The sequence below is a fragment of the Haliotis rubra genome, unplaced genomic scaffold, assembly GCF_003918875.1.
Source record: "Haliotis rubra isolate DU_JTF1 unplaced genomic scaffold, ASM391887v1 Scf22, whole genome shotgun sequence".
Taxonomy (NCBI): Eukaryota; Metazoa; Mollusca; class Gastropoda; order Lepetellida; family Haliotidae; genus Haliotis; species Haliotis rubra.
The window spans coordinates 2462439-2487692 of NW_025766225.1; the positions used below are offsets into that span (position 1 = coordinate 2462439).

At 39.3% G+C, this 25254-nt stretch overlaps 1 protein-coding gene across 1 annotated transcript; it reads right to left on the minus strand.

The window, feature by feature from the left end:
• Window positions 1-1958: 1958 nt before the first annotated feature.
• Window positions 1959-23925, minus strand: LOC124277312 (histone deacetylase complex subunit SAP130-like). The gene is made up of 19 exons (XM_046712964.1): window positions 23799-23925; window positions 17870-18016; window positions 16493-16571; window positions 15882-16112; window positions 13669-13921; window positions 13322-13548; window positions 12461-12571; window positions 11677-11914; window positions 11082-11299; window positions 10532-10741; window positions 9438-9636; window positions 8864-8974; window positions 8215-8336; window positions 7648-7735; window positions 6963-7072; window positions 5342-5476; window positions 3962-4065; window positions 3643-3765; window positions 1959-2980 (listed from the first exon to the last, which is right to left on the minus strand). Exons 2-19 carry the CDS (start codon window positions 18011-18013, stop codon window positions 2831-2833), a joined length of 2853 nt encoding a protein of 950 aa, XP_046568920.1. The 5' UTR covers window positions 18014-18016; window positions 23799-23925; the 3' UTR covers window positions 1959-2830.
• Between the last annotated feature and the right edge of the window lie 1329 nt (window positions 23926-25254).

The window sequence follows — 25254 nt, forward strand, 5'->3', positions numbered from 1 at the left end:
CATGTGGGGAATCGAACCCGGGTCTTCAGCATAACAAGGGGGCGCTTTAACCATGAGGCTAAGTCACCGCCCCTCTAAACTTATAGATACATATATTGTGATCTTGCAGCATCATACTGATCATGTGTGTTACCCTCGTGACAATATCCTTGCAGCATGAAACAATGTATTTGTTACCCTTATTGGATAACACAAATTGTTTGTGTTATCCTAGTAGGACAAACAAATTATATCCTTGTAGGATAAAACAAATTATATCCTTGTAGGATAAAACAAATTGTGTTTTTTTGTTATTTTCCTTGTAGGATAAAACACATTTTATGCATTGTCCTTTAGGATAAAACGAAATTGTATGCGTTACCCTTGCAGGATAAACCAACTAAATCTGTTATCTTTATAGGATATAACCAAGTGTGTTCCCTTTTCAGGACAAAAAGCTAGGATAGTAGGCTTTGGTTATAGGATAAACAGATTGCATGTGTTACTCTTGCAGGGTAAAACAAAATATTTGTTACAATAATACATTAGGGTAATACATGTAACATGGCATTGTCTTTATTGTCACAGACATTATTTTATTGTTATAGTATTAGTATTAGGCTGCAAAAGACACACTGGCTTCATCAGACACTGGCAACATCACCACTGACATTAGAGTGAGTGAGTGAGTTGGGTTTTACGCCGCTTTTAGCAATATTCCAGCAATATCATGGCGGGGGACACCATAAATGGGCTTCACACATTGTGCCCATATGGGAATCGAACCCGGGTCGTCAGTGTGACGAGCCGACACTTTAACCATTAGGCTACCCCACCACCCCACTGACATTAGACACAACAACGGCATTTCAGAATGAAGCTGTCAGTTTGACTCTGTATTTTACAGGACACGATAACCTGTTCTTCATTTGTTCTTCATCTCTGTAAACGTAAAATATTGCGTCTGACATTGTAGGACATCGCATGTATCATGTTGTTGGTCAGACTTGCATCATTGCAGACTTGACCATTAGAATGTTTGTTGGAAATCCAACATTCCTGCACATATCCAGTACTGTAACCAAAACACATCCAATAAACCAGTCGTGGCCCAGCCGGAGTGTCTGTTCCTATGAACACATCTTGATGTATGCTGGGTGTATTACCATTCCACCAGACCGTGTTATTGCCAGGTTTAGGAAATATTCTGTCAGTTTTAGGCAGCATTCCTTTCAGATCTAGGAGTGAGTGAGTGAGTTTAGTTTTAAGCTGCACTCAGCAATATTCCAGCTATATGGTGGCGGTCTAATTACTGTCAGTTTTAGGCAGTATTCCTTTCAGTTCTAGGAGTGAGTGAGTTTAGTTTTAAGCTGCACTCAGCAATATTCCAGCTATATGGTGGCGGTCTAATTACTGTCAGTTTTAGGCAGTATTCCTTTCAGTTCTAGGAGTGAGTGAGTTTAGTTTTAAGCTGCACTCAGCAATATTCCAGCTATATGGTGGCGGTCTAATTACTGTCAGTTTTAGGCAGTATTCCTTTCAGTTCTAGGAGTGAGTCAGTTTAGTTTGATGCCACACTCACCAATATTCCAGCTATATGGCGGCATTCTAAATACTGTCAGTTTTAGGCAGTATTCCTTTCAGTTCTAGAAGTATTTCTATCAGTACTTGGAACTACTCCTGTCAATACTGGGAAGTATATTACCTTGTAATACTGTCCGAATGGTGGATCCATGTATTCCTCTTTGTGACCTTTCCGCAAGTTCAGTAATACAGTGACACCCAAAACGACTGATACATCACATTTGTCAACCCAATCACTTACCTCGTCACAAACCACAACAAACAGTCTAAATATTTCCTTAAATGTTAACAGGCCAACCGTTACCAACTTGGATCAGAGATCAGAACAACACTCCCTTGTACTTACCCAAAGAATTAAAGTAAATTGAAAATACAATTAACACCAAAGCAGGTGATAACAACTAATTGTTATGTTTTATTTACCGGACAAGAGATACTGTAACCAAATACAAACTATTTCTTCAGCCAGTCATCTTATGTCCATATATAACCTATACACTCCCTACCGGAGTTGTAATGTATCTTCACAGATCCACATATGAATATCGGGTAAAAATAGCTTAAATGGTCAGCGAAAACAAAAATAAAGTCATATTTTTATCACTGCTAAAATGCCGAGTAGGCGAATCCATGATCCAAGTCTTGAAAAAAATGTTCTAGGTTCCAAGCAACCAATTCTTCTTTACCGTTTTTACACATGTAGCCATAATATTAAAAGTAGCACTAGTATTCCTTCGTTATGAAGCTCTCGTGGAACTGGATGCCAGCTGACCAGAGTCACGAACAGGAAATTCCGATGGAGAAGTAGTGAAATACTACATCAGCTACCTTGTCTTTCAATCACATGAGCAGGCCCTGATTTCATTCAACACAATTCAGAGTTACTCAGAAAAACAATCAGACTTAAAAGAATCCTGAATGATTCCTGTTCTTCAGGACCAAACAAACGAACACACCGTGGCTTTACAAGCACTGGAAACGATCATTTTGACTTGACATTACACAGGGTGATGGAAGAATTGTTGACAGATGATAATGAATGATATATTGCCACTCGCCATCAGTCGGTTAACCCGCTCTCATTCTTTGCCCTGCAGTATTGTCGTCGAGAGTTGAGGGGTTAACACACTGTCTTGTATCACACACATTGTGCTGCTATATGTAATTAACCCTCACAGCTTTGACCTGCAGTGACAGTCATGTGGTCATAGGGTTAATACTTGCTGGATATTGTCTCGTATCACACTCGATGTGTGTACCATGTGTGTTACGTCCTCTCCTTCTTTTTGATTGGTCGTTTGCTCATGTGCTTGTTGATGATTTCCTGTATGCGAGGTTTGTGTTCGAGAATCTTCAGCATGGATGACCTTGCCTCTTCTAGCTGATCTCCAATCAGCTGACATCGCTGAATATTGGCCTGAATAACAAAACAAAATTTCCAAGATTAGGATTTCATGAAAATTTTTGGGAGAAAAGGAGGAAGAGTTTAAGTCAAAATTGGAGTGTCATGACATTCACATCCAATGAGTATTTTTAACAGCGCTGAAAACACAAGATTATAATCAGGTTAGATCTGGCACATAAACTAATGATGAAGTTGATCCCAACAACAAAGGGACACAACTCTGCACAAAACATTAGGCCACTGGGCCACCATTAATCCCCATAGTTTTCTTGTAAAGAAGAAATACAATTGAGACTAATTTACAGGACAAAAGGGATTTATTGTATACCAAGTCTACATGGCTGCAGTTTAAGTGAGTGAATATTGCTGCAACGATCTTGGTGCCAGCATACAGGCAAATATGGAGCAGCAAAACCAGTATTTGAAATTTTCAGTCGTCATGACGTCAGGGTATAATTACACCCAATCAACCAAATCTGGCCAAAGCGTTCGGGGTTAAAGGCAAACACTGTCTGGCCATCAAATCCACATATTTGACTCCTATTGCAAAAATAGGATGTTGGACATCTTTTCTAAACAGAATCCCCTAAGAGGCACGACAGGTTCAGGTATAAGGAGGTTTGACGATTCAGGCTCCCTGTTAATTTTTAAAGAGGAATTGGAATTTTTTCTACCTGTGAGAGTTCATGAATGATACCATCGTAGTCCTCCACCATTGCCTGTTTGGTAGGCGCTCTTGGCGCCAGGGCTGCCTGCAGCTGGCTGATCCGGGCACACATGTCCTTCTCCAGGTCATTCTACACCAACACCACAACACATGGAATAAACAGTCATATCAGAGAGTCAATATGAATCGTAACACCATAATAAAATAGCAGCATTAGTTAATCTCAGTGCTAATAACAATGACTTTCAATAATTCACCAAGTTTGAAAGCTGTACGTTTACATGACGTTTTCTGGCCTTAACGTTAAGCGCAAGACAAGAACTCACCAAGTTTTCTAGCTGAGATGCCATGTGGTACAATTTCCAGCCACTTGATCTCTGGTGAATGCCTCTCTGGTTAGACAGCTCATTTACTGTCGGCCGCCTTTCCTCTGAAACACAGATGTATGATTGTGGATGACATTGGATAATGAAAGATAACACTCTGTTATCAATCATGATGAACAGGGTGCCGTTCCAATAACCGATATTAGCCCTACGCCTAAAATCCCAATCTTAGCGTGACATGACGATAGGTATACCGTTCCACTAACCGATCTCACCCAAGTCAATCGTAAAGTAAGATCCAAAGTCTAAGCTGCTCATGACCAACTTAGGATTGCTAATATCAATCGAAGAGAAACCAAAATGGCAGCTTTCATATTCTATGTGGAGAAGCAGAGCGAGCATTACACCATGAGCTTATTTTTTAGACCGTTCACAGATTCTTCATATGTTAACAGATGATGTACTTGTGGCGAGGTACAGGATGCCTCATCATGCCTTGTTTATGCTGATCGACAAGGTTAAGCCACATATGATGCCAGATACCCAGATATATAGGGGTGGACCCCCTCGTCAACCAGAATTAATATTTCCTCAGGAGAAAAATTGCTCTTTCTCGCCCAAGTTTTTTTCTCTACTTTTACACTTGGTTCCAAAACTACTTCCATCTTCTGCTAGACTAAGCAAAGGAGATAACTCGTGCCTCGCATTTTTCTATCTCTTGCTTGAAAGAGTCTCGATCTTAGCTAGGATCGGATCGTAAGATCGGGACCGGCTACGATCCGCCTAACATCGGTAAGTGGAACGGGCGTATCTTTTAGCTAAGACAATTGTAAAATTTTGCTAAGATTGCTAAGCCTTGCTAAGATTGATCTTAGATGAGATCGAATAGTGGAACGTCACCCAAGTCTTTCATTATTATAAATTCCTTATTTTCCCAAAGTTATCTTGAGTGAGGGAGTAATTACTGTTTTATGCCGCTTTTAATTGCAAAATTCCAGCAATATCATGTCAATGGGACACCAGAAATAGGCTTTCAACATTGTTCCCATGTGGGGAATCAAACCTGTTTCTTCGGTGTGAAGAGCAAACACTTTAACCACTGGACTACCCCACTGTCCTTATCTGTAGATAGTCATCTAACTAGATGTGACAGGGAAACAGGTACTGATACTGTCAACACTGGTCCATAATTTGGGGTCTAGCACGCATCAACAAATCAAGGCTAATCAAAGCTAGGCAAAGTTTTGCAGATGTGCACAGCGCATTGTGGAACTGTTGACAACTCCACACAGGGAAGTATTGACAAGATTTGTTGATTTATAGTTGGCAATGACAAATACAATTTGATTGATTATTCTTTGATACAAGGGTGAAAGGTACCTTTAGGCTTAACATCAGTAAATCTCTGAAAGTGATTATTCTTCGGCTTCCATGTTATATTGTAGAAATTAAGAAGATTAATGTTTGGTCTTTTCTTCTCTGACGTCCACCGTACTCCGTCGTCATCAATAAATTCTGTAAGATCAAAAGAAAAGTTTGATATTGAGTGCACAAATATGTTCACATCGTAACATCAGAGCATCCAGTGTCTGAAATTCAGCAGTGCGTAGAGTGCATGTAAACTGGAGTCATAAGTCGTCTCTGCTTTGCATCTGTAAGTTGTTGGGTGCCGTTGTACAAAGTGATCTTAGCGCTAAGGTGACCGTAACTCCCTAACCTTAACATAGACTCAAGGTAGTCTTAGCGCTAAGGTGACCGTAACTCCCTAACCTTAACATAGACTCAAGGTAGTCTTAGTGCTAAGGCTGTTTTGTACAACAGTTATGATGACTGACTGATTAAACAGCAGAGTACTTTAAAGCTGGACCCTATTTTACACGGTACTCCTAGTCTTATGATTCATTCATCATGTTTACAGATTAACATAAACTGCAAGGAGTAAGGGCCTGCTGAAAATTAAAACTATCAACCCAAGAACGAACCTTTATTCTACAATGGCAAAAGTCAAAGACTTTTTCTTGCTCAGATATTTAGTGTAGTGATGAGGTCAGAAGTGATTATCGCCCACCTAAACCTAAAACAAGCATTGTCACTAAGGTGACATAATCCCCCGTCGCAAATTATCAAATCAAACTTAAAAAATAATGAAAGTTTAAGATGAAGTTAAATGTCAACAAAAACATGACCAGTCAACCTCTCTTGATATCTTGCTCTTCAGTTCTTCAAACACACAAATATTTTCAAGACTGACTTTGACCTTGACATGAATGTCATAGTGTATGAAATATGCAAAAGTGGTTCTAAACAAATTGCTTATTGAATTACATTCAAGGGAAGTCTTGAAAATCTATGAAGAAAATCCAGTGAATTCAGGTTAACATGCTGAAATCTTAAAAGTGTTTTTGTGACCTTGAAAATTACGTGAAGGTCACCAAAATCGACTGGGCCTTGCACTTTCCCAAGATGAAGCTTGGTAAATATGAAGAAAGTCCAGTAAACGGTTCTTGAGATATCTCGCTGACCATCTTAACATGCAGGTTAACATACTGAAATCTTCAAAGTGTCGCTGTGACCTTGAAAAGTAAGTGAAGGTCACCAAACTCAACTGGGTCCTGTGCCTTCCCTAGATAAAGCTTGGTGTTGAAATATGAAGAAAATCTAGTACACGGTTCTTGAGATATCTCGCTGACAAGAGTAAAACGGTAAAGTCCCCTTGTGACCTTGAAATTTGTGACCTTGAAATGAAGGTCAAGGTCACCAAACCTGACTGGGACTCTTCTTAGACTGTGATGAACCTAGGTACCAAATATGAAAAGAATCTAGTCAACGGATCTTAAGATATTCAAATTCGTACGGACGTACGGAGCCTAATACTATATCCCCTGCTTTGCGCTAAACACGGCGTGGGAAAATTTAACCAATCAAACTTCATCATCCTTCACTATCATGGTACCAGCATCATGGTTGAATGTTTTATCTAAGAGAATTATACAAAGCTTACCATCTCTCTGTTCTTTCTTGATTTCCTTAGGCTTGTTCTCTTTATGGCCGCTGACCTTCTCCACTTCCTCATCTGTTGATGTGTTGTCCTTTAGCTCCTCTGTTGCATTCCTGTACAGAGAACATAATGGCCGAATAAATATCAGTGGCTATATAGAGAAAGCCACATTGCTGAGATGCTGGTTTATGGACAGAGTACTCAGGTTTGATGGAGTTGATTGTAAACACTGATGAGTGATACACTGATAAATTGTTACATGTAGGTATAGGGTGTATCATGTATGTCTGTTAATGACAAATATCTGGGCCGAGATAAGAGGGCACAGTAGGGTAACCCACTGTATCCTAATAAGGACAGGTTGCTACAAGAAGCTTGCAGTACAAGGAATGTTTTCTGATTTCAAAATCAAAAACTGATTACCATCTGACAGACTTGGCAATTTGCTTGCAGCAGAAAGAGAAAGTGTCAGTGACACACAATTTTGGGATCTATTTTGCCCCAGAATCTCAAAAGCATACAGTTTACTAAGAATAAGGATATGTTCTGCCTAGATACCCCAACCAGGAGAGAAGCACAAATTAATAGAGTCCAAATCTCTGAAAGAAATGACCATCAAAACAACATCAACAATATATATTTTCAAACTGACGGGTACGAGACACGTTGATGGCCCTGTTATGCTTACAGTAACTGTTTCCTTGGTTTCTTCCTGGGCGACGCCTCCAGTGAGTTGCTGACTGGAGAGGATGCTAGGCTGTTCAGCGATGATGGACCTGTGGAACATGGAGTGAGGAATCGAGTGAGGATGGTCACATGCAGCTTTTAGAAATATTCCACCAATATCAATAGCTGGCACTAACTGCATATGATAACATAATTACATAATGTACATCAACATTTCTGCTGCCACAGTCAGTGTTTACGTGAATGTTGTCTACAGTCAGTAATAATTCAGCCATAAATGCTCATTCCCAATTTAATTTTTTATTCAATATGTTAACTTTAACAATGCACTGTTCTAAATCTAAAATACTGAATAGCTGATGAAAAACAAACTATTTCAGTATACAAATCATTCCCTGTATCCGATGAACATGTCAAGGGAAGTAACTCATTGATGCTCACCAAACATCCTACCTTCATTTCAGCTCTCTGGTTCATCCAATTTATGATCAATCAAGCTACCAGGTCTGGTTCTATGGCCTCAACAAACATGCACATAGACCAAGACTTGAACAAGTGAAACATTTACCATTCTCCATAGTATCTGGTGGTTCCTGCTTGATCTTGACGTCTAGATGTGAGTTTTGTGTGGGGGTCGTTGCATCATTGGATGACAAGGCAGTGTCTGTTGAGGACTGACTGTTGTTGTCACTACAAAATAATATGTCAAGAATAAGAGACAAAATACTGTATTGATCTGAAAATACAAAAACAAGAGGAAGCTGCAGCGACTGAGTGGGTTAGACAGCTGACTTCGTGTGCTGACTCAAGAGTGTGGGTTCAAATCCCGGAGGGACTCAACCTAACAAAAGTACTGGAATCTGTACTTCAGTGAGAAAGTGTAATCCCAAATATTACATATGGTGCTATATTTCACTGACCGAAATAACCCAGTATGACATCACCACTTTCAGTCTAGGTTAATGACAAAGGGATCTATCCAGGCCTGTCCTCAGCAATGGTGTGCAAAAAGTCCACATTTTCATATTGCAAGCTTTAAAATCACAATGGTATCTCTTGCACTAAGGAAAGTGAGTCCGATATCATAATGTCTTCATGCCAACCAGTCCTTGTTTTATTCCCCCAATGCTGAGGTGCCAGGGTAACAACAAATGCCATTTTTCAGTATCGTTAGGTAAAACTCAGTCATTTTTGCTGTGACTGTACAAGGAACTTACCCCGCTGGAGTTTTTGGTGAGCTTGTATTGGACTGGGGCTGGGAGGGCTCTGGCCGAGGACTGTGATTGTCAGGCATCAGTCCGATCGGTCGCTTCACAACAACACCAGCACTAGAATACAGACCAACCAATGGCAAATATAAAAACAGTTTTCTTTGGGAAGCCTTTGTTTCAGGTTAACCTAAAAAGACCTTAAGAAAAACAGAAAACATTAGTTCTTGCATAGCTTTACCTTTACTTACTAAACTAAAAAAGATTGTTTTGCAAAAAAAGAAAGAACCTGTTTCTGTTTTGTGTTAAACACTTCCTGTTTGTCGCACTTAACAACTGTTTGTCGCACTTAACGACTGTACTCAGTACATAATCAGATTTCAGTCACACCATCAAATGATCGACACTACGAGCACTTATCTACATAAATTGGATAATATGACGTGCATCAACCAACTCAACTAGCCTGACCACTCGATTCTATTCTCATACAAGCATGGTTTGATGAAGACAAATTCTGAAGAGCTGATCTTCACAGGTCCCTGAGAACCAGTAATTTCTCAAAAAGAATCGGATGTCTTACCCATCGCTGGTTCGTTTTCTGAGAATGCTAGGGCGCGGTGAGGCACTGGGGTTGTTGATGGAGGACGACTGTGTCTGCATGTTTGGGGAGCTGGTGTAGATGCTGCTAGCGACTGTGGCGGCAGTGGACAGACTCATGTTGTGGCTGGCGTCGTGCAAGGAGGCAGGGGGCGGGGTCCGACACAGCGTCGCTGAGATTGCTGCACACACAAACAGATGGCTATACGAAGTGTATCAACCCTTGACAGGGATAGACAGCAATGGTCATATCTTACAGATCCACAGCACATTTGTTGTGGTTTATGTTACAATATATACATCAGGAGAAAACACCTACCAATCAATTTCTGCAAGAAAACAAAGAGAATTCAGGGTTAACCTTTGCTAAAAACAAAATGTTCTCCCAGTGAAAGTGAAACACAAAGTACACTTTTAAACTTTGGTACATATACATATCAAAATGTCGGCATTCCAGCCAGCTTTTCACGTTTGGTATATTGTTACAGATGCAACTTTTAAGCAGTTGATAGAGCAACATACAAATTTCTGATTGATTAATAAGGTGAGTAAGGATTTACACGGCTTTTAGCAATATTTCTGCAAAATCATAGCAGGGGACATCAGAAATGGTCGTCACACATTGTACCCATGTGGGGAATTTCAACCAGGGTCTTCAGCGTGATGAGCGGATGCTTTAACCATTAGGCTACCCCACCGCCCCGATTAATAAGGTGAATGTTGTATCAGGGTGTATGACATCAGAAACAATGAGGAACTCAGTCCAACTAAGGTAATGACAAACAGGACTTCGAGTCCATTTTCCCGACAATATCAGAAAGACATCATAGCTAGTAGCCATGATTATCTTAACTGTTTCAGTTTTTACATCTTTAAGTGTAACTCCACTGAACAAAATGGTTAGGAATCATGAAGATGTTTTGGACTATATTGATGAAATGAAGTGCTACGCTACATCTCTCTTCAATATGGTGTTCAGTAAATTCAAGCACAGAAACTAATTTTGAATTAATACATCATTTTCAATTGATAAATTGCTAGCAAGACCATTCCAGCCTGTAGGAGTAAATATCTTACTTGGTTTACTGTCCTGTTGAGGTAGAGATGCCCCACTGGTGATGGCGGCGGCCGCAGCCGCCGTAGTGGCAAACTGGGGGTGCATGGTGGACATGGGGTGGCGTGGGTCCACTTGCACCATCATGGAGTTGAACCTCAGAGTCTGGGTCTGACCCATCGTCATCCCGTGAGCCTGGAGGGTCGCAGCCAGGTTCGGGTTCTGGCTCGGAACTGAAACACAAATATTATGTCTTATGTGGCTGTTCTAATACGAAAACCTTGGGGTAGGACCTCCCACCTCCCATAACTAGATTTAGGGAGAAAACAATGGAAGATGCCTGATAATGATGCTAGTATCATCAAAACATGTCATTGATTGTAATAGATACCCATAAAGATATCTGCCTCAAGATAATTTCCCTCTCAGATACAACTCAATCAAATTCACATAAAAGGATATTAAAAAAATATTTAGCAACACAAATTTATCATTCTATTTTAATCAACAAAAGCTTCTAAAATTAAACAGCAAAAAGTCTCAAAACCAAAAGCATAGTATAAGGATATCTACCTGACTGTTCCACCTGCGGTCGGGGGAAGATGAGGGTCCCAGGGCTGGGTCTGACTGGCGCTGTGGCTGGGGTGGTAATGGGGGTAGCGAGGGGATTTTGTGCTGCCTGTGCTGCCACCTGCTGGTACACTAGCTGCTGGTACTGTAGAGGGTAGCTCTGCCACAGTTCAGTCTGGGAGAACAGGTGAGGCAGCTGGGGGATATTGCCCACTGTCCGACTGAAACAGATCACAGTCAATGGTGAGAATAAAACATGATGAAGCTTCATTCTTTTCTGATAGATTTGTTTGTTCGTAATTATAACTTAAGTCGGCAATATTTCAGCTATATGACTGCAGTCTGCAAATAATTTAGTCTGAACCAGACATCCCAGTGATTGAAATCCAAACACATGAGAAAAACTACATGCATCAACCTTGTCAGCTGGCCTGACCACCTTATCCCATTACCTATAACTCATGACAAGCATTGGATGCTGAAGATCCGGATCTTCAAAGGGAACCAACTGGGTAATAATACCTGAGTAAACTAGAAAAGAAAACTGGAACAGCCCTGTATAGAGAGATCCCCCAACCAAGTCTGAAAAGAGACTTACTTTTCCTGTTGCTGCGGTGTTGAAGAAGGTGCTGCTGCTACTGCTGTCGTGATTGGTGCAGTGGTTGCTGGGATACGATGAGCTTGTGGAATGAAAAGTCCCCCTGCTGGCTGCCCGTGGGGGTGACTGGTTGATGATGTTGAGGCCTCTGTTCGACTCAGATCCTGGGCTGGTGTTGCCTGGGACACACTATTGGGCTGGGGGATGGTTTGTTGCTGACGTTGGGGGGTAACTTTGGCTGTAAGCAGGACAGGTATGGAGGCTCTTAAACATTTCCTTCAACTTTGACCAGAACAAACCAATAAATTGTCCCTTTGCTCAGAAATAAAACGATATACTTGATCTTGCCAATTATCACGAGGAATTAATAGAACTGCAAACACATCTTTCCTAAATCACTTATGAATATATCAGTCTCTTTTGTTTACTAACAAAGTAAGCAATAGTCTGTTCACAGTTTAAGGGATACAAGCAAGTGCACTGTCTGATGACAATGGGCACTCACATTATACTGGGCTTCACACATGGTACCCATGTGGGGAACAGAACCCGGGCATTCTGCTTGACGAGCGAACGCTTTAACCACTAGGCTACCCCACCGCCCCTATACTGCCCCTTTACTGCATTAAGGAACTTTCAACAATGGTCTTCTGGGTTTTTCACTATACATGTCTTCAACAACTGGCTTAGGTAGATTTACAAAATGAATTTCATACACATCAACCAGTTCATTATAAACCCAAATAATGTATACAAGAGAAAACATGATCTCAAGGCAACCCACCTATAGGTATTGTTGATGGTGTTGATGCTACAGTTGTGGTAGTTGTGATGGAGCCGGGGGTTAGGGGCGTGGCACTGGCTGACGATATGTGTCCTGTCATTGACAGACTCACTGAAACAATAGCAAATACCTTCATTAAACACTGATCATCATGGGTATTTGACTTCAGTCGGTTAACACAAGGATTTATCTATGATTTAAAAAAGTGCCATTGGCAGGCGAATTAGAAAACATCAGTATTTCTTACATGTTAAAGTTCGTCAAAATCTTTTCCCTATATACAAAGTTATGTTACCATCGCATTCAGTGCAATAAAGTACGACTAAAAATCATCTGCCTCACTGCTTGTTCTGTCATCAGTGACATAAAGTCTCCTTGACAAATTTGAATTTGAATTTTGTAATTTTTAAAGATATTTGCTACAGGTTTGCTTGGGGCCAAATATTCGGTCTCTGAGCTCTTCTAGATAAAGATCTTTAATACCATGATCCAATAAACATAGAATGGTAACTGAAAATAGACAGCGACTGATACTACTTAACATTTTTACAAGTCCACAAACTTCCTGTTTCAGAGATGCCATTTGTAAAAAGGCAAAAGTAATTTTTCACATGATATGTCACTTGTCTTAATCCATTTTACAAGTTGATACAAGTGTCAGACAAGCAGACCTCAGTTAAATTTGGACCATTTTGTACAGTCAAAATTTGGTCCAAACCAAACTATATACCTTAAAATACTCGCAAAACAGTGTAATTCACTATCTAATACAATCCACCCAGCAAGTGTGCATGACGACCAAATTTCACTCACGTCATGGTGGACGTATTTAAACTGGGATCAGGACGAATGATTTTGTACCTGGTTTAGCGAGATGAGGCAGCAGTGGATTCACTGTCTGTGAGACGATAACTTTGGATGGAGCTTGTATGGACATTGGGTTGGGGACATTCAGAGGCTTCTGTTGACTGTGGGTGTTCACAGGCTTCGGAATCTCAATGGCCGTCGTCGACCTCGTTGTCGTCAAAGTGATCTGGATGTTTTGAGGGTTTGTAGCTGGTGGCTGGCCATGAATGGCAAAGCTTGATCTAGAGTAGGAAAGGAATTTGTGATTATACAGCATGTCTATCATTTTTGACTGGCTACCATGATGGATGTTACTATGAATACCACTTTTAAAGTCCTCTGGTTTCTATGGTTACACTTACCGATGAGTTTCAGGTTGCTGTGAGGTTGAAATGTTGACAGCAGGTGAGGGTGACCGTGTGGAGGGGGGCGTGGCCTGTTTGATGGCTGAGAGTATGGGTGATCTGCCCAGAGAGGGCTGTATGGTGGGGATAACACCTGCACCGTGGATAGCACTGGATGACACTGGGATCTGAACCGGGGGCCGCACCACAGCTGGGGCTGCGGTAGCGATGTTGCCAGATGTCTTTGACAATGCTGCTGCAGCGATTGCTCCTGTAATGAAAGTGAGTGTGAGGTAAGGTTAAATGGGGTTATACTTCACATTCAAGAATAATGCACTCATAAGTGTATGCATATGTGTGTGCGCGCACGAGACTGCTTGCACTTGCCAAACTACTAAGGGGGATTTTAACACATTACACCACTCTGACACTAGGGGTGTAACGATGCATCGAACTATCTATGGATTGCAATTGTTGAGTCTCCGATAGCAATTAATCGATGGTAGAAACCAAAAACTATCAATGGATTGCAATTGTTGAGTCTCTGATATCAATTGATGCTAGAAACGAAAAACTATCGAATAATCAATATTATGTGTGACTATCGATAGTGTAGTAATTGACTTCCGTTGATAAATGCGCAGCACAAAATACAGGAAGTACCAGAATCGTCAAGTTATTAACTTGATCTGGATTTGAAGTTTTTCGTCAGTTATCAATTTCATATAAATTATACATTCATTTGGGAAATGACTTCAAATGAGACAATTCAAGGAGAAAAAAACTATTGCAATAATTGGTCGCAATAGACTATCGCTATCGCAATAGTTGTTTCTCCCTCAATAGTCATCCCTATCTGACACTGAAATACGACCAGTCCTTTCATCCCTTAATACTGAGCACCAGACAGGACATCTCTCAACATTGTTTGGTACAATGCTGCTGTGGGTGGAACCAGCCTCCCTCTGTCCTGGCCTACGTTCTATCCACTAAACAATGGAATGAGTCAGGGAGCCAGTGCTGCATTATGCCAATGGCAACAACATTTCAGAAATATCAGTGTATCATATCCTTGGAGTATACACATCCACTTTGTATTAATTATATTTTAAAGCAGTATATCATTTCCTTATATGCAGCTTTCCTGTCAGGAAACAATAGTCACCATATTCAGGTAGAGAGTTCGCTCATGGGATTTCCATACATTGCTGACTGATTACTTTAACTCTTTCAACACCAGTCCACCAGAAGCAATTACTGCCATGACACCGAGTTCCCAGAGACTCTGAGGTCATAGATAAAGCCTATGTTTATCAATGAAAATATCAGCTCGTAAATCATTATTACTACTACATATCATACACCATTTGAAAGGTCTAATCCTACTGTTTATAAATATGAAAGTTATTTTTTATCATATTATTCAAGTAATACGACTACAACTTAAATAAGTTAATTTTTAATGAAAATGCAAGCTTACACATTTATATGTCCAGATAAACCACGAAGGAAGCAAAATATGAGGCGATTTTTTTCCATTTGTAACATGTCAGAATATCCCCTTAACTTTTTCTTTTATATTTTCATTTTACGTAATTGGAAAATTCAATTTGTGTAATTATTATCTCGAAACATCGTTACTTTGCTCTTTGACAACTCTGATGTGGACCTGTTGCCGAAGCATGTGTCCAAGAATCGTTGTTTCAATAACATTGCGAAAAATAGTTTATAATTCTAATTCTGTCGATTATATATGGCCATTTGAAATGTAATAAGTGTTTTCAGGCATGAAAAGTGACAGATTTGATAAATGAATCATATGTTAGTTAGGTTCCTAAAATTATATATCATTTTGATGTGACTACTGCCTGGCCGGTATTCCGGCCTACGGTGTCTGGGGATTGGTGACGTCTTGACCGGTTTTCCGGCCTACGGTGTTGAATGGGTTAATTACTGCACTAAACATAGGCTAAGGCTTATGACACAATGTGATACAGTATAAAACCGTGATCAAAGCAAATACATTCCTTTCAACAGAGACAGAAACAAACATTTTAGTCCACTGGTCCTAATACTAACATATAGCAAAACCCTTAAAAGGTTCATGTTTCTACTCGTCCCTGTACTGCCTTACTAGTGGACAGTTTAGGAAGGATGATAGGACAGGTGCCTATTGTTCATATTGATAATTCCTACATACTCAGGCTCACAGACAGAGCAATGAAAGTTACCTCTAGGTAAGTGTGACGCAAACTGTGGTCGTGGAGTGACATTTCTCGTGATGACGTTCAAGGGGAGGGCGTTGCCTAGCGACTGAGTAGCACCACCTGCCACTGAAGCACTGAGATGAACGAGATTGGATACGGCAGCAGACAGCTGGCCATGCGGTGCCGCCGACAGCCCACTTGAAGCGGTGGTGGCGATATGACCATGCACCCCGTCACTGGGATTGCTCACTAACCCTGAAAAATATACAAACTCCAGGTTCATAAATGCAGGATTTAAAGTTCATACAATTTCAAAAATGCCTTATTTGTTTGCTTTTTCGATACCAACATTCAAGGTATTTCAAGCTGACATGTAATGATTTATATTAACCAGATAGGACCAGATAGACAAGTGATTGACCATGATCAAAATCAAGTCATCTGCACCAAACACTTGGGATATGAAGACATGTTTCCTGGGCCTGAAGCTTGTCTGTTGTTTAACATCAACAACAGCAATATCCATCGGACCCTGTTAGTTGTCTCTTCCGACAAGCATGGGTTGCTGTAGACCATTTCTAACCCTGATTTTCACCTGGTCGCCTGGTTGTTTATTCATCATAGGGTTGTATTACCTGTGGGCAACATTGCTGTTAGTGACTGCGGATGTGGATGACTTAGACTCCCGGACTGGTTTATCTTTGGTCTAATTGTCTGCAAAAACAAACAAAAACAGCAGTAAGTCCACAGCTCATTGAAATGATCGGTCAAGGTACAGGGGTGGAAATAACCCATTGCCCGACGTCCCAGTCTAGTGTTCTTTTCTGTCGGGCAAGAAAATTTGTATATCACGCTGTACCGGTGTCCAGTTGACTTTCCAATGTTAATTATGTTGTTTATTTTAAAAATCAACAAGAAAATCGGCTGGTATAGTGGACAAATTATCAGGGCAAGTGATTTTACATGTGCCACTGTACCGGAGTAAACTATCAATTTAATAATATAAGACATGCTCATGGGAATAGTGGTCATTTTACCTTTCAAATGTGTTATTTTTTTCAATTTATTTTTTATAACACATACCTCAGGGGTGGAAATAACTATATCATTGATCAATTTGATGCGTCCTACGCACAAACAAGTTATGGCTATTTACAAATAGTATCTTAGAATGTATTTTCAGGGTGTCAGTTTCTGTCTATGAGTATGAATAATAATAAGTTCCTTGGCAACCAAATGAAAGGTGCCAACCTCAAACCTCATATCCATGCCTTGTACTTGTACTGTCAATAGATCTTACTCTGTGAGTCTCTTAGGCCAAAGTAAATCCCTGAATGCCTAACTGAGCAACTGATTATTAAGTTCAAAATAATATAAACCGGTAGTAATTTTTTCAAACATTATAGACAATTGCAGTATATAATTGTTCCTAGATACCAAATCAATTATTCATTATGATTAAACACCTACTTCAACCTGAACTTCCTTCTAGTATTTTCACAGTACTATGCTTCAATTGTTTTGTAGTGCTCATTCAATATTCATCAGCAGTTATATATGGGATATGCTGTAATTGCTTTAGATAGATCTTGAAATAATAATCAAATGATCATAAAATGTATTTTTTTTGGTGCGTTCGGGTGAGATGTTTTTACTATTCTTGGGGAACATAGTGAGTGAGCTTAGTTTTACGCCACACTCAGCAATATTCCAGCTATATGGCGACAGTCTGTAAATAATCAAGTCTGGACCAGACAATCCAGGGATCAACAGCATGCACATCGATCTACGTAATTAGGATGCGATGACATGTGTCACCCTAGTCAGCGAGCCTGACCACCTGATCCCGTTAGTCGCCTCTTACGACAAGCATGGGTTACTGAAGATTCATTCTAACCCGGACCTTCACGAGTCTTGGGGAACATAGACACAGAAGTTTCAACTGTATCAGCTGAAAGACAGAGTAGCAAATAATGAGCCAGGATAAGGAAAAAATGATATTTTTATATTACCTGTAACTTAATGTCCACTTGATGTGGCTGAGCGTGAATGTGGGCAGGTGTGCCACTTAAAGTGGGCGGGGCTGCTGTAGGGAGGGTTTCGGGTTTGTCCTCCCGTCTTTCACCCCCACCACCTGGGAAATTAGCACTACTCATCACCTGCAATGGGAAGTTCACATATCAATCAATGTCTAGTGTATACTAGTGTTGAGAATTGGTTGAAATCTCACAATTGATGATTGGTTCATTACCAACGAGCAATCATTGAAACAAATTGGTTAGTGTCATTTTTCATTTATTTTTTTTCCTCCTGACTTTAGGTTTTCTGAGGACAAAATTCCGTAAAACAAGAAATAAAACTGGCCTGGCCTAAGCCTAAAGAAAAAACATGTGGCTCTTTTTTTTCCTTTTTTTTTAAGAAACTGCACAACTGCATTGGTAAAGACACATCCAATGTAAAATGATGCTGCTTGCTACTTTCAAGTGATGAGTAATATATCATGAACATAAAATTCCCAGAGACTTCAAGAAATATTCAGTCATGACTTTTCAGCAAAAGAAGTGAGTTCTGTGAGAATTAAAACACATTTTCAGACCCTGACAACTTCTAAGAAATGTTCCATCATAAAGTGTTTCAAACACTAAAACAGTAGTTCCAAAATCGTCTGTGTTCGATTATAACAATTAATCGGAACACCACTATTGTATACCAGCGATTTTGTGGGACATTTTCCCTGTAATGAGCATGAGGTTTGAAATGTCACTAATTGGAAATAGTAACCAACAGCCATTTGTACCACTGATTGACAGATCATATACCTGCAGGGGTGGAAATAACTTTAAAATTGCTAACATACTCCGGAACTGTGGCACATGTAAAATCACTTGCCCTGATAATTTTTTTCCACTGTTTTCTTGTTGATTTTTTTAAATATACAACATAATTAACACCGGAAAGTCAACTGGACACCGGTACAGTGTGATATACAAATTTGCTTGCCCGACAGAAAATAACACTGGACTGGGACGTCGGGCAATGGGTTATTTCCACCCCTGATTACCTATGTTTATACGACACAATATCATAGATATTTGACATTTTAAAAGTACAGGATGACTGTACATGATGAGCCTGTGATTGTGTTGACACATTTCAATATGATGTCGATTTCATTTTATGTCTTTTAGAGGAAAATGTCTTTTGGCTGGCTGGACAACATCTGAGTGAGTGAGTTTAGTTTTACACCGCACTCAGCAATATTCTGTAAATAATCGAGTCTTGGCAAGACAATCCATGGATCAACAGCATGAACATCGACCTACGCAATTGGGATACGATGACATGTGTCAACCCAGTCAGTGAGCCTGACCACCCGATCCCGTTAGATGCCTCATAGTCTTACGACAAGCATGGGTTGCTGAAGATCAATTCTAACCCGGACCTTCACGGGTTTGAAAGTGCAGGATGACTGAACATGATGAGCCTGTGATCGTGCTGACACATTTCAATATGATGTTGATTTCAGTTTATGTCTTTTAGTGGAAGATGTCTTTTGGCTGGCTGGACAACATCTGAGTGTCATGGTGATGCTGTACATATTAAACATGGTACCAATAGTACCAACATTTTTAAGGTTTTCAGACAATGTGGATCCTGAGCACTTGATTCTAATGATTTTTTCAGATACTATTTCAGGTCTCCCAAAGACAACAGATAAGCTGTCTATTTGCAAAAAATGAGTAAACGAAATCACCATTAGCTAGTTAACTTTGTGTAGTTTGTGCACAAATAAGCAACACTCAACACTCAATTCTCAAATGTATCTTTTTCAAATTTCTCCATAGGTATCACACACTACTGCACTGTCAGACAATTAATAAGAGAAGGCTCTCTGTATTGCATATTATTAATTACAGATGTATATATTTAAGTTTATGAGTGAGTTAATATTAACGTCACTTCGGCAATATCTCAGCCATACCGTGACGAATTTTAGTTTATGCAATATGTTACCATGGTCACACACTGGGGCAGAACAAACATATAAAAAATTGAAATCACCTAAAGCAGCTTTTAGTTTTAAAGAAGAATTATCTAGCAACACACAGATTGATTCAAAAATACCCAATAGACAGGACCTACAGGAATGAAAACATATTGAACACCCAACACAATAAATCTTACCATATACAAATAACTTCATAGTCAATATTCAATGGTTCAAAACAATTATCTGTATCCTTGAAACAATTTGGACTTTACAACTACAAGTATGAACTCGTCGGAGTCCTGCACTGGGCAGTCTTGCAAAGTGGGAACCATTCAGTAAGTTTAAAGTCAAAGCATGAAGTTAGATGACCAGGGCTCAGATTATTTTTCAACATCAGGAGTATGTACTCCTTATTTTTTCAAATATAGGAATACTGGAAAATCTTAAGAGTACATTTAGAGTGCTGAATGTAATTTAATGGCATATCAGTAACCTTGTGTTTCATTTCATATATGCACCACAACATTGCTAGTCTTGTGTCAACAGGTAAACAATGAACCAATACTTTTTCAGATAAATACGTCTGTAAATGATTCTACTCTGACTGAGTGAGTTTGGTTTTACGCCTCTTTTAGCAATATTCTAGCAACATCACGGCGGGGGACACCAGAAATGGGCTTCACACATTGTACCCATGTGGGGATTTGAACCTGGGTCTTTGGCGTGATGAGCCAACGCTTTAACCACTAGGCTACCCCACCACCCGTAAATGAGTGAGTGAGTGAGTTAAGATTTTTAGTCACATCGGCAATATTTCAGCCATATCGTGACTAAAGCAAGTTATATTTATATCAACAATTTAAGTGAAATTATAAAATTCTGCCAACGAAGGACAGTAAAATAACTAGATTATCACAGATATATATGTAAAACTAGTAATTGAATCTAAAACATTTTAACTATGGGGGACAACACAATATAAAAATGGGCTATAGATCGCTAACAACTGAAGGTAGATCACCATACTAGGGACCATGGGGACTTACAGTACATTTGCTTCCTGCATGGACCCTAGCTGGATTTACACCATCCCTTCAGCCGTCAGCAAGTTTTGACAAATTAGCCATAAGTTAAAATAACACATATTCTACGATTAAAACTAATGGTATATTTAAATTTAGTTTGAATGTTTTGGGACTTACGTACCCCCACCACCCGTAAATGATTCTAAGACCCTACACCATTGCCATGGTCCGTATCTGCTACGTTTTCTAAATTATTTCCTAGCGTATCGCGCATATTTTTTATCCGTACATACGCCAATACGGCCCTTATCGGGAGCCCTGGATGACCAATGACGGCAAGACAATATCATTGCTTGTCACGATCTCTGAAGTATAGAACAGCAAAAACATTTAAATTCTGTTGGCAAGTTTTTTTAGTAGTTTTTGCAAGTTCGGATACTTCTGTCTGATTAAAAAAAAAATGTTTTGTGAATATGCTACTTCTGCACACATCTACTCATGGCAGACATTTTTCTGAAAATTTTCCATGATTCTTACAGCTGACTGGAGAAAAAACATGCACTTTTCTTAAACAATGATACTTCATTGCAAAATGAAACCAGGTTAATTTATTTCATTCAAAGATTTTTCAAAGTGTATAAAAAAGGTTTGGTCATTTTATTTCATTTTGCCCCAACCACTATTACCTCAAACCATTATTTTTGGGAAAGATCTAATTAAAGCAACGACAATATAAATGACGACTGTTGGTTTCTGTAAACATATTTAGCTATTACACATTACACATCAACCGTGGCAGAAAAATGAAAAATACTCAACAAGTTCTGCACAAAAAGTGGTTTTCTGCAAGACTGGTACATTTCAGCAGTGAGCGGACATTTATCCAATATATTCCATGACTGGAAGCAGGGATTTACAGGACGCGAATTCCTGCGTCCTATACGCATAAAAATTGACAACGGACGTTACAAAATATAGTACTATTAAGGCATCCACAGGGACTCAAGGAAAGGCTAAATACTTTTTGTAAAAATTCCAATCAAGTAACAATATGTTCTCACTGAGTTTGCTACTAGCTGGGTTGTGGTATTATTTGCAATTTAATTACTGTAACAATGTGATGATCATGATACACAATACAATAACAGTATTAATGATAATATTTAAGTGTCCGGGACCCCCATTTTGTTGTCCAGGACGCCTGAAAATTAAGAGTATGAGTCCCAGGGACCCTCAAATACAAGACTCCATCTAAATCCCCGTGGAAGTACGGAATACAGCAAGGACCGATGTCAGATCCTTAATTATGACTCACTGTAGACTATATTTCAAGTTCCTCATCTTTGAGGCAGTACTTCATATTGTAGACATATTTGCTTCAATATCATTTCATCATTATGCATATCAATACTTGCACATATATGTGTGCATCACTTTATCATATATCATTTTATGAGGGCTTCCTTCAATAATGATGTTTTGACAACTCACTACCCTACCAGAAATGGTTATACAGGGCTCGAAATATCCACTAGCTACCTGTACTGTCGAGTGGCACCATTTGCAGGGTAAGAAAGAAAAGCAAAATGCTTGTCACTCCAGGTGAGTACATTCATCTTTCCAAGTTTCCACCCTTACTAAACCAATCTGGAATTACGGAGTTACATAGGGCTGGATTAACAAGACTATCAAGTCCAATCAAAATCACATCATGAAATCGACATCCCTTTGTAAACAACATGGTGACTGTTGCGTACATTTAGCAGGGCTCGATTTATGAGATGTTAACCTACTTGCACCAGGTGCAACCTAAATAAAAACCTAGTTGCACCAACTAAATTCCATTTGCACTGCTTTTATTGCAATATGTAATGAAAGAAATATGCTATTGAATTATTTAGATGTTTTATTCAGAAGTTTACTCATTCAAAACTGATTTGCACCTGGTATAACTTAGAATGGTGCAGTTGTCAAAAGAAAAAAACAATTCCATTAACAAACAGGATAACTTAAATGGCTTTTCTTAAAAAAGGGTTTGCTCTTGTGTAAACGCACCCAAAGACCATCCAAATGAAGGCACTAGCCTGAATCATGATAACATTCAGACAAACTAAAAATCAACATTGAAAATTTTATGTAAAAATTATAACTGTTATAATTTGAACAAAAACATCACATTTTTGCTGACATTTCATAATTATGCAATGTAAATGTGAAACAGTTTAAAAGTTGTTTTGTTGTTTGGTTATTTAAACCAAAAATACTACTTTCTCTTCATAATTGGAAATCAAGATTGGGATGAAAAGGTAGCAGAAATTAGCCATGTGAGTACAATTTTTTTATTTTCTGGCTGTGTGTAATGAAAGTTGAGCCTTCTCCTTATTCGGTTAATAGGGTTTCCCGATAAATAAGATGCACGTAACTTTGAGACAGCTTTTGATGCAAGATGTGTATACAACCCGTTTACAGTTTCAGTCTGACAGATGGGGGATGATGGAGTAATTGAGAATAACTTTACATTTGATACTGAATCTAGCAATTAGATCAGCGACTAAAACGGAAGTGGAAAGAAACGGTATTTACAAAACGGTAGGAAATATACCACACCGTCGTGTAATGTACCTAAACCCCTCTCGGGTTCTGTTTTGGCAAAGTGCCAAATTCTTACCCACGGGGAGGGTCATACAAAACTTAGGTAATATGATATATATAGGTAGATGATCACGTTTGTATGGGTCCGTTATGTGTATGTTTACCGCTGTTCAAATGACTCCCCCAAAGGGTACATCTGAAAAAACGGCCACAACAACATTCTACACGAAACGACAACACAGGGAGTACGTCTGACGGTTGGGCAAATTATTTCATCAACCCGTGCTTGTAACACACACAAAATGTTGTCATCCGGCAAGTCGTTGTTCTTACCTTCCTTCTTGACCATAAGCACTCAACAGGAATAAAAATGAGGACACGATAACGACCAAATGGACGTATATGTTCTTGTCAGTTTGATATTTCGCTCGTAAACCAAGCATGGCAGCTGAGCGTATACAAGTTGTAAACGTATCAGTGATTGGTCGAAGAAAGTCACATGACAGGTGCGCGCTTCCGTCGTTCTTCTTCCGTATTAAACAAATATGATATTTTACATCGCCTCTCTTTTTATTACATTGAAAAACTATATTTGTGACTAGTTAATGTGATGGCAATTTTGTATTCTTGATTGTTTCGCCCATAAAGCTATTTTATTCGCGTATCCTTTAGCACTTTATGACTTCGCGTGCTCATATTTAAATACTGTGAAACAGGTTACTTCCGATTATATGAATGGAATTTTGCGTTGAAATTTTTACAACGTAAATATCAAATTTGAGCAACATTTTATGTCCTTATCTCAAGTGTCGTGGTTTGTAGACTCTATATTGTAACGCTACATATGAAGATGAAATCGAAACAACGTGAAAAAGAAGAGACCAGCGAAATACACATGACTTCGCGTATGAATTTGGACCGAAGCGTCGTCCGCTACAAATTGCATACTGCGCATGTGTGACATTTATGTTAAAAGTTAAGAGTTATGTTCCTTGAAAGGTTGTACAAGAAAGATGCTGTCTGAGCAATGAAAATACATATGTAACATAATGGTCCGTAAAAAGTTATTTAAGGCAATGGCATTATTTGTTATTATTCCCTCTCCGCTATACAGAATGATAATTGAAGTTATTCCTCAACAAGCAAGTTTCTTTTTGTTATTTTCCAAGTTATTACAGGAGACAAGGGTAGAACTCTACACATACCTACTCCTAGTCTGTCTCAGCTCCCTTAGCCACATTCTTTTCCCTACTGCCTAGTCCTCCCTGCAATGCTAAGGCTCTAAATGAGACAAGTCTACATTTCATCAGGTTCTGAATGTCGCACCTCACTGGGGTTCTTTCAGACTTAAAATCGCAACTGGGGCTCCTTTTCAGTTGAAATGGGTCTACTAGTATTTATTACTATCAAAAGTAGATAGAGACTATAAGCGTTAGTCTAACCTACTCCCTGATAGTATGAAAATTAAGCACTCGCTGCATCGTCATCGTCATCATCATCAAAACCATACAACTTACCAATTTGTCATGATGTCGGTTTGAAACCAGTATATAACTAAGGAAGCGCGTTGATTTTGTACTATTTATTTTGCCATGTCTTACCGATATCATCCAAAATAAATGATATATTGTTTTAATGAAACAATTTTATCCAGATTATTTAGTCTTAGTTGTTGTTGAATAAAATATCTCCTGGGCCTTTCTGTTCCACCCAAAGGACAAGTTGTATTGTCATAGTGACCATCATAAGTTATGCTAAGTATGGCACGTGGCCCCGGCGCCACTGAACA